At 38.3% G+C, this 11,313-nt stretch overlaps 1 protein-coding gene across 2 annotated transcripts in view; it reads right to left on the bottom strand.

Annotated features, from left to right (window-relative positions):
* Positions 1–528: 528 nt before the first annotated feature.
* Positions 529–11,313, bottom strand: part of LOC143293465 (E3 ubiquitin-protein ligase KCMF1-like) — a 41,238-nt gene continuing 30,453 nt past the window's right edge. Inside the window, exons 6-8 of one of the 2 annotated variants that reach the window (XM_076604349.1) lie at positions 8,902–9,001; positions 7,702–7,875; positions 529–6,696 (exon numbers count right to left, since the gene is read on the bottom strand). In XM_076604349.1, the coding sequence (XP_076460464.1) occupies positions 5,964–6,696; positions 7,702–7,875; positions 8,902–9,001 (1,007 nt within the window). In that variant the 3' untranslated portion in view covers positions 529–5,963. The remainder of the gene's footprint in view (positions 6,697–7,701; positions 7,876–8,901; positions 9,002–11,313) is intronic. The other variant, XM_076604350.1, reaches the window with a different exon arrangement.

Here is an 11,313-nt window from a genome sequence, read left to right as displayed (position 1 = left end):
TTCACCTTTTCTAAGATGTGCTGGCAGTTATACGACGTTTATCTTGTGTTAGCAGTTTTACCATCACCAGGTCGTGTTGGAGGTTATACTCTTGTTTGCTAGGTTGTGCTGGCCGTCATACTCTCGTTTTCTAGGTTGTGCTGGCAGTTATACCGTTTTCAAAGTTGTGCTGAAAGTCATACTTTCATTTTCTATGGTGTGCTTATTGTTCATATTCTCATTTTCTAGGTTGTGCTGACAGTTTTACTCTTGTCTTATAGTTGTGCTGGTACTCATTCTCTCGTTTTCTGAGGTCTGCATCTCTCCATAAATAATCCACTAACTGCAAGACGAACTGATATTAGTATACATTCCAAACACTGTACATGCAACAGTAAACCTTTCTTTTTCTTTTATTTTGAAGGGGCCGGGGGGTGCGGGTGGGGTGTAATGGGGAAACAATGTATAAAGAACAAAGCTGTAGAATATCTGCCATTCTGTATACCAAAGTTACAGCACTCTCTCAAGCAAAGCAACAAAACCAACCAATATGGGATCACCTTTATTCTGCATATCATCCTTGTCAACTCCCTTTGAACCACTCACAACGTTACACACTACTTCAAATAAATGACAAGAATATGGGAAGAATGGGGGATAAGTGAACAAAGTGTTAAACCATTCAGATAAACTGCTTACAGTAACAGTAGTTACACCAGTTGCAGGATCAGTCGTTTGCATTTATTCAATTCAAATGACCGGAATATAATGCTATTTCCAAATCAAATAAAAGGAAGTGAGGATCCAAGTCGTCTTGAGACATTAAGCGTAAAGCCCGAGGTCGACTTGGTTTCTACTCACAACAGAAATGATCTGAACCCCACCTTCCACTTAACTAGACAACCAATACCAACATTCATAAGTAAAACAGGAAAAGCACAATCTTACACAAGAACAAACAAATTAAAAATATATTAAGGTGTGACTCCTCCTGATTTAATTAAAAAGAAAGAAAAAAAAATGAACAGAAGCCATTTAAAATGCAGCTCAATTCTGACTTGCGTTCACAGCATCAGACCGCCACTCTACAGAATCCTAGAACTTGCTGATCTTTACTGCTCCCTCTAAAATGGTACAAATGACAAACAATGGATGATCTATCAATAATACCCATAAAAAAAAAAAAGAGAAAAAAGAACAAATGCGGACTTGTGAGAAGCCATTAGCTTGCACTTTGGACACGAAGTCATCGGTTGAGACAACAGAAACTGTTCACACAGCCTGTCCTCTGTATCAAAAACATACCCTCAAAGGACAAGGCAGACCTCTATTTCAAAGATCTGAAAAGATAGATGTGAAAACAGCACCCGTTTCTTCAGACTCCCACCTCTCCACTGCTCATTCTCTGACACCAAATGACCAACTGCAAGTTCTTCTCAAAGGTAGCTGCAACTGGTGCGCCATGATGCTGACAGCTGTGTTAGAATGAAACCATTTTTTTTTCATTTTCTTTCCAATACAACTTGAAATTGATAGTTACACACTTTATAATGTGAATATAAATCCCCAAATTGTTAAGTGAAAACTTGATGACCCATGACCGTGGACAGTGAGTTGAATTACATGGAATTAAGATGGGGAATAGCTTCAACTAGATTTGAATGCATGGGGTGTGTAAAGACCTGTCTGACATTCCCTTCTGACTCCCATGAATGGAGAGTTGTGCTAGTTCCCCCCCTCACATCACTCTTTTCCATACCCTGACATTCAAGCACGCACACACCCAAGCAAAATACAGTGCTTGTCATACCATGGGATCACCACCAATATCACAGGTCATGTCTTTTTTTTTTCTTGGCAGCTTGACCAAACTGTACAAATTCTCAAATTATCTCTCACACACGCTCAGTGACTCACGAAATATACACTGATTGAGTGGATAAAATATTAGCAGTAACTTTCTCTCAACTACCACACTCCACTGATCTCCCTCAAATATGTCCTCACCATGCTTCACAATCCAAAACTCTCACAATGCACACATACCACATACATTTCTCAGCATGTGAGCACAGGCACACATACAGCAGACATTCTTAACCAAGTATGTACAGCACTTAATATGAAGAATGACCTCAATCATTACCTTACAGAAACAATGCACATCAAAAAAATCAATCAACAGTATTTTCAGAATACTTCTCAGATGAGAATGGAGGTCAATAACAAATCAAACTGGGGAACGGACGTGAAACAGATGAAACTGTTGACTACATACTGTCAATGATGATTAACAAAGCCTCACATAACATTAAATCATCTAAATCTTAAATTAGCATCAGCATGGGATTTAATGCAATCCTGAAAAAAAAAAACATTCAGATAAGCAAAACCTACCACTCCCCTTCACAATGTGTCTGCAGAGGAAGAGATAAACCGACTTCTCCCTATTCATTTTGCACTGGTTAATGTCATATTCTCTAAGTAATTCCAAATATTGCTGTCCATCTAACCAGTTTCATACTGAAAGGATGCTGAGAGAAATTTCCCTTCTGATCATCATACAGAGGTCCTGAACAACTGTTGTCATGTGTTTTCTGTGGAAAACAAATCCTTCACTTGTATAGTCTCTGGTCAATCCAAACAACCCTTCCATTAAAGACACTTTTCAACAAGGAGAGTGGGGGCGTAAGGGTGGGGTAGGCATGGGATGGAGACATCACATGGACAAGAAGAGAGAAAAGGAACCATTCAAGATTCAAGGTGACAACTGCAGACGGATTTCTTTTTTTTTTTTTCCAGTTTCTGGTACCAACATCATGTCAGATGCTGGTTTTGGTGTGACTATTACTAGCACCAATGTCCCACTTAGAGACAAGCCTTAAAGAGACATGTAACAGACATAACATCCATTTCGCTTAGAACCAAAATGCTCTTGTTCAGAGCACAAAATAGAGCGAGCCTGAACCAGCACAGAATAATTTACTGAGAAATCTATAAAAAAAAAATAAATAAATTAAAAAAATTAAAAAAAAGGCCAGCCAAACCACAAGCATCCTTTAGTTTATTGGTCTGTCCTATGTCGAAAGGGGGTGGGGTGGGGCGGGGAGTCATCTCTTGATCCAGAGAAGGAAAAATCCTATTATGTTTTACAAAGCAAATCATCTGACAGTTTTCCACTGTTCAACTTCAAGAAGGAAACGTTGAATATTTCATATTAAAAAAATGAATATTTCACATTCAAAACAGAATGTGGAATAACTTGGCACGTATGAACTTCTTCATGTCATTTTTTTCTTCCACATTTTATTTCAGATCACTAAACGCTTCATAGATCACTCACAGCAGAGTGCCTATGGTATGATGTATTTATTTGTTCTTCTTTTTTTTTTTCTTTCTTTTTTTTAACAACTCTGGTCTGGTTTTAACTAAAATAATTTGTGTCACAAGAAGTGTGTATGTAGATGTACAACACCAGAAACTTACTATTTTATGGTATACACATGTTATTGAATTATAATGGAGGCCACAAAATACAAAAAAACAACTAAAACGTTCACAAAAAGTCTTTTTTTTAAAAAACACCCCAACCCTTTCTCCAACTGGCAGGTGGAGGAATTGTTCTTATAAGATGTTTGTGAAGAAGGAAAGTCTGGACACTGAGAGAGCAAACAAACTTTATTTCAAAATGCACGCCTTTACAGCTGACCAAAACATAAGTTTCAAGGAGATTCTTTGGCTCTTTTAAAAAAAAAAAAAAAAAGAAAAAAAAAAGTTCTTACACATTGTTTTCTTGGCTTTCGTTTTTTAATTTGCTGAATCAAAAAAAGAACCAACAACAACAAAATCATATTTAACATATCCACCATGGACTTTTCATTTGCTGAAGACATTGGTAGCAACATTTCCATTCAAGACACAGTGCATGTTTATGATTACCTAAATGCACACTGCAATATTCTGTCATTGTTCAGTAAAAACCAATGACAAATGTGTTCCATGAATCTTAAAACCCAGTTCACAGTATGTTGTTAGTTTGCTCCTCCACTGTCCTTCCAGGATGTTTCTGACAATGAAGCTGTAATGCTAAAACACTTATGCAATTAAAAACTCATAGGACAGTGATTACTGGTGCCTTTGTACACTGATACACTCTGCTGTTTTGAGCGTAAAGACTGGACATAAGTTACCACCATTTTCTAATTCGTTTCAACAGGTTTAAAGTTAGACAGGGTCATTATCATTCTGTCATTTTGTTAAATACTCAGACTTGCCTCACAAATTTATTGTGACAAAGTGATCGTAAGATGGTACATGACTGGCGTTCCAGTTTGGCAACAACCATTCACAAAAATTACATTCACTTGTAAAAAGGAACTGCTCAAAACTTTAATAAACCAGCAGCTGACCAATTCTGTTGTTTCATTATTCTAATTCTTGACAGTAAAATGATATGTTGGCCTGTAAACATTCATATCATTTTTCCCCCACAAGGACTAAATTCAAAATACAGGGAACCCATAAAATGCAGTTCTATTTAGGATTACCATCATTGGTAATATTATTAATCATTTTGGACATAAAGTATACAGGGAAAGCAGCAACCCAGATCCTGTGACATGCTGTTTTACTGTAAGATGCTTTATCCCACGCACCCCCACCTGCATTTTACCATTACATGTTTGGTTTTTTGGACAAGGATCTCCCAACAAAACTGAGTCTCCCTCCCTCTCCATCCTCTTTTCATTTAGTATAAAATAAAACTTTCTAAAAGCAGATCTCACCACAGAAATTTACAAAATATGAACAAAAACACATCTATAATTATAAAGAGATCATCTAAAGAGGACAACAGAAAACAAAAAAAGTGGAATCCAGAAAGACTTGCAACTCTTTTTCCCCCCCCCCCCCCCCCCCATTTAAGCACTGCAGTACACATACTGAGAAAAATTAGACTTATAACACTCCCGAGATATCAAACCTGGATCCTTGTTTACTCCATATGGTTGTGAACCTGTAAAAAGAAAAGCTTCAAATTCCTATAATTTAGGGTCTTGGTGACTATAAAGTACAAAAAACAATAATACTGCTATATGTCTGCATGAATCAATTTCAGAAAAGAAAAAATGTGGTCACAAATCACAACAAATGTCCTCACTTAATTTACATTTTGAATTTATAATTTCTAACTTCCAGCAATATAAAGACACAGGACTAAGATGGACAGAAGGATATAGATTTGCACATTGGCACAGAAAGAGAGAGAACAGTGAGAAATGGCACAGCAAGACACTATCCCTCCCGAATCTACTCAAGACTCACATAAGGAGAAACAAATACAGCCAAAGACCTGTATTCCCAGACATGTTTATATTGAGGACTATGATGTCATTTTGATTTTGCACACCAAAAGCATCCAAACATACTATGTGCTGAACAGTCAAGAACTAGCAACCCCAGCTGTATCAGGGAATGGCGCTACATGTATTTAATATGAAAATTTTGCAGTCAATAAGGAAAATATCCAAGGGCACTATGATGTCATAAGTTGTCTCAATACTGTTCCAGGCCAGCAATGTAACCAAACAAACACATTCCTAAACCCTTGGTGATGTGGTTTTAGAAGTCCCGATACTCTACTCTTTGGCCATGAGAAGACATCATAAATCAGTACAGGTAAGCATGTAACTGAGTATCAGGCCTGTCTCATCTGCTGACGACACTATTACAGCTCACTCTAAACTTTTTGTCAGCTGAATGGTGCAATTATTCCTATCATGGAACGAAAATCATGGGAGTTACTTCCACTTGTGACCAAATGCCCGAAGGTATCTTGGTCAAAGCATAATATGTGTTTACAAAACCGGGGAAGAAAGTAGAGAATGGGTGTAGGGGTTGGTGGAGGGACGGGCAGGAAGGGGGGCAGGTGGTAGGGGTTGGGAGGAGGGAACATGTAGGGACCATTCAACCCCTAATGAAAGACATTAATGAGGTGGCGGGTCCATGTCTGTTGCTCCTCCTCGACTTGCTGGCACATGCTTCAGCATGCCCCGTTTGGCGGCGGCCGGGTTAAGGCGACTGGCGTCCCGAGGAGATAAACTGCCGGCTGCCTGGCGGGGTGGAGGAGGGGGTGGGTCATTCATAGCATGCTCATTCAGGTTGACTGTGGAACCATGGGGCTGGGATGGGGCTGAGGTGGGGCCAGCAGCAAGGAGAGAGGGGCGGCTGGAGGGGTGGGAAGACCCCGAGGCAGCCATCATTACCGTGGCAACATTCCTCCCTTCTGACTCACTGACAGCTCCGACAGGAGAAACCGCCCTGGGTAACCTACTACTGCCTGGCGTGGGGCTGGTGGAACTTGTAGATTTGCCACCACCAACCACATTACTGGAAGCTGCCGACCCTTTACTCTTACACTGTGCTTCCACAACTGTAACCCTCCCCAACGCTCGTGCACCATCAGAACCCATGGCTGACGACCCAGTCCCCAAGACACCCACACTGCCTGTTGTCACCGATGACGGCACGATGGGTGATCTGGACTGCGGTGAGGAAAGAGACTCGAGCAGCAGGACGGGGTCCTCAGAAAGCGTATCTAGCCTGAGGTTTTCTGTCAAGGTGGACAGGAGCAGCTCCTGTAAAAAATGGTTTTTTTCTACACGGTCCGGGTCACTACAGCTGGCTTTGCTGCTGGCGCCTTGGCTCTCCTCGATGACCCTGAAAACCACATATATTGACATTGCTGAAGGGTAGTTTTCATCCAACATCACTCTTAGTGAGCAGACAAAATCAACAACTTACAACATACGACAGTTAACAGAACACCAATGGATGCACTTGAAAATTTCCATTAACTGGGACATAAAAAGATGCATTATATTATGTTGTGATGTGATGTAATGTATTGCATTGTATTCACTATTGTATTATAATTAGATGAGTCAGATGTTCTCATACCAAGAAAGAAATACATATTCAAAACTTAACACTTTCGTAACTATAGGCGACTTTTGTCAATGAGACAGTTCATCGCCATAAGCAACGAAAGTCGACATCAAGGGGTCTTGTTAAACAAGCCTTTTTTTTTTCTTCTTTTTTTTTTTTTATATTGTAACAAAGCTCGACAGCTGCAGCCAACTTTCACTGCAACAAAAAAACTGACTAACTTTCCACCTTTGACAGAGTCTGAAGTAAAAATGTCCATTGTGGTGTTTAGACACACACCAAATAATGTAACTGATAGTGTCGTCTAAAATATTTGGTACTGGGGACCGTTTTCACACAGAAATCTGGTGTTGAAAGACACACACACACACACAAAACAAAAAAAAACATGTGGCATTAGCACCTCTCAAATGAAATGCTGAATAACTGCACTTCAAAAGCACCTGTTACATTAGATCATTACCAAAAGCAATCATCACAGGTTCAGCAGTTTTCTCCATAACCATCTCAGCACTTTTAACCAGCATAAACCAAAGAGTGAAGGCCAAAATTTACACTAAAAGGACATGGCTACTTCAGATGATGCAATGATACCTAATGAGAACCAAAAAAAAAAAAAAAAACTTATGCTGAGTCTGGACACTGTATACAATCAAAACTATTTCAACTAACATTTGTTCACATACTACAGACCATAATTAAAAAAATAAATAAATAAATAAAAAAACAACAACTGTTCTTTCTCCACCCTCAGCCTTTCAGGTCGTTTCAACTTACTTTGGCAGCAAGTACTGAGACTCAGAGGTGCTGGAACTTTGGGAAGAAGTGAGTCCTGACTCCGGGTTGGCAATAGGCGCTGTTGCAGCTCCTGGAGGAATTTTGTTCACCTCCCCTTGCCTCCTTGGCATCCGCTCCAGCTGTTGCCTGGTAGACGCATCATTGCTAGATCGTCTTTTTTTTTTTTTTTAATAACACAAAATTAAACACTGAAGCAACGAAACAAAAAGCCAAACTGAAATACATTTCTTCAAACTGAAGCTTTTTTTGCTTTTTTTTTTTAATATTACACTGATATCAATTATTTAATGAACAAATATGAGGTCAACTAACTATTAAAGTATTATAATTATGATACCATGGACTTTATTAAAAACTTTCTCCCCAAACAGATATCTGAGCTGACTTTCCCATTTTAAACAATTTGGAAATGATGGCAGTCAACATTTCATGACTCAGTTGATTCTAATGCCCAATCCCCTCAAGATCAACCTTTTAAAAAATGTTTAAAAAGTTTTAAACTTCAAGACTCTTCATTGGCTTCAAATGGAAGAATCTGGTGTGTACAAGGGGTATTAAAATGACATTCAATCATTAGCCACTCCGCATCAAAAGACCACAAGAAAATAAAGGTGGATCCGATCATGCTCTCCCCTCCCTCCCCCCCCCCACCCCAGCACAAACCCCCTCACATCCATACCCTCCACAGAGCCAGTGCACTCATCCCTGTTCAAAGACTCACAGAAAGAGAAACACAGAAAGGCAATAACAAAACATCCATTGATATTCACAATCATGCTAAACTCATGCATAAGGTGCTCCTTGGAATTCAAATTTATCATTCTAATATTGCCATATATCATCTTTAATTCACACCACAGCTGTCCAATCAGATGTCAGCATCTATTATTGTGAGTGTGACCCATCCCACGCAAAAATCTGCCTCAACAGAAATGTCTTAAGTTAGTAACGCACTTCTGCTTCACAGTGAGAGAGTTTACTGAATTAGAAATAAAATTAAATGTGATTGCTCAGGGGTGGTGACTGTCTTCATCAGCACACGATTGCGAAGCTCACTTCTAATTTATCAAGGACTTTTAAATGTAACATCAACAACTTTTTGGCTGAATACTTCAGATCCATCACAATTCACACTTTCAAAATATTTGTTGTGTAAACAATGCAAAAATGAAATAATACCTCGTGGACTGCAACTGCATCTCCAATTGCTGAAGTTGAGACGATACACTCTGAGCAGCCGCTGCTCGACTGCGAACACTGGACAACTGGGACAGCAGTTCTGACAACACACATACCGGACAACCATGGTTAAAAAAAAAAAAAAAAAAAAAAAAAAAAAAAAAATATATATATATATATATATATATATATATAAGGCTGCAGAGCCTTTTCTCACTGTGTTGTGCCCATTTCACTTCAATGCTGCTGTCTACCACCAGTATACCTGAGTGTTTAACATACTCCAATCTTGACATTTTATTTTTTAGTTTGCAATGCAATTTTCTGTACTTGTTTTCCTCACCTGTGTTTAGTATTTATATATATATATATATATATATATAAAACATTTTAAGCAAAAGAAAACCTCACATGGTGTCATTGGTTAATATGTTAAATCAACTGTTTTTACATTCAAAATTAATGTACATATGGTAGACCGTGATATCTGAGCTGTTTTTAATGGATCAAATTAAATATCCACCAAATTACGCCTACCATGTAGTCACCCATCCAAATTTACAATGCTACTTTGCTAGTCTTTAGTTAACTAACATTTGATACATCTTGTCTGATGTCAAAGTAATAAACCAAAAGACAAGATATTCCAGATGTACAGTATTATTTCAATAGAGATCTTGGTGACACTTGGGCCAGTCATTTTTGCTACATCAAATTCCATCACTGCAAAGTGGATTTGTAACAGGATAGGTCTGATCACAACCAGCCAAAGTAGTTCCTTTTCCAAACCACTGTTCCTGAGAAAATATGTACAAAGTTTGCCAACGACACACACACATGGACAACTGTCCAGATTATTAAATACTCTACTCACAGTCACACTGTTTGTACTAATACTAATAGACCACTGGAGTGTTCTACAGTCATGTAGGATTTTGCGCATGCGCATCTAGCTTTTAGTCTTTCTGAGAATCGCAAGCAATGCCAAAGGTGATCTACAAAGGCAAAGGCAAACTTGTCCTCGCTCCAATGCCACAACGAAATTCTGTATATAATGAAATGCCATCGCATTATGAAGGAAAAAAAAGAAAAAAAAGACAAAACAACAGAAGCCTGCTGTTTCACACATTCTGCCTCTCTCAATCACCTTCATTACTTTCAATTTTGGAAAGCCAATCAACTTTGGAGCATAGATCATATGACGTGCCTCTGTAACAGTGTAAGTCGTGTAAGCATGTAACTCTCCAGTGAAACTCAACTACAGCTGAAATTGAATTGATAAATTAAAGTTTTTCGTTTAAACAATATATATTCATTTCTACTAAATTCTAATTCAGCCAAAACAAGAAGCAAAGAAAAAAAAAACAACAAGGGACCACAACATGCAATCCTGAAAATCAAAACTGGACATTGTTTTCACATATTTGATATATATGTCAATGCGTATGGTTCAGGCTTTGCAAGAAATACAAGTTTACATAAATTATAATGGCACACAAGATCTAAGCACCGGTCTGCTGTTTCCTAATCTTCCCTGAGGTGCATCTACACCCTGTGAAACAAGGTAAAAGAAATCTGACAAAGCAGAGAAATATGCAGCTCTGAAGAAGAAGAGAGAAAAACACAGAGAGAGAGAGAGAGAGAGAGAGAGAGAGAGAGGGGGGGGGGGGTCTTTAAAATAATAGAAAAGTTCACACACACACAATTTTATTTTATTTTTTTTATATTTTGAAGTATTGCCTGCAATGTGTGGAATGAATGTACGAAACAGTGTATGTGATATTTTTACATCTGTGTCTTCGGTCTTCGTTATAATATAATCTTAATAACTGCTGTTTTTTACACTTTATGGTCTCCATGTTGTTTACTTGCCGTGATAATCATAATGCACCTGACCAAATTTCTCTAATCTACTGGAGAAAATAAAGTTACTGGAGAAAATATAGTTGTTCTTATCTTATACATGCATAGTTATATATCTGTAGTCATACTTTTTATATGTTTGTTTGTTTTTTTTTTTTTAAAGGTCAGTGATTTTTCTTTTTCCTAGATTTTTTAAAAAAACTATCACAAAAAACTCCCCCCCCCCCCCCTTTTTTTTTTTTCCAGACGTTCATGATCAATATTCTGATGTTTGATGAAAACATTTGGATGTTCAGGTTTCAGGTTCAGGTTGGGGGCTGATGTTGATCATCGTAGCCTCACGGCTTTTTACGCCCCGTCTCATTTGATTAGCACAAGGCCTCACGGCCTTCTTTATGCTATGTCGTTATCTGTCTTGTCTCAGTCTAAGTAGACCCAGTTACAATTATCTTGGACCATCAAAGTCAAACCAAACGTCTTTTAAAATTTTGTGATTATCGATAAGGTTCTTGAAGTTGTTGGTATTGGAAGCATACTTGATGTTAGTGG

The sequence above is a fragment of the Babylonia areolata genome, chromosome 19, assembly GCF_041734735.1.
Source record: "Babylonia areolata isolate BAREFJ2019XMU chromosome 19, ASM4173473v1, whole genome shotgun sequence".
Classification (NCBI taxonomy): domain Eukaryota; kingdom Metazoa; phylum Mollusca; class Gastropoda; order Neogastropoda; family Buccinidae; genus Babylonia; species Babylonia areolata.
Note: the sequence above shows the minus strand (reverse complement) of the source record. Positions and strands in the feature narration are given on the sequence as shown.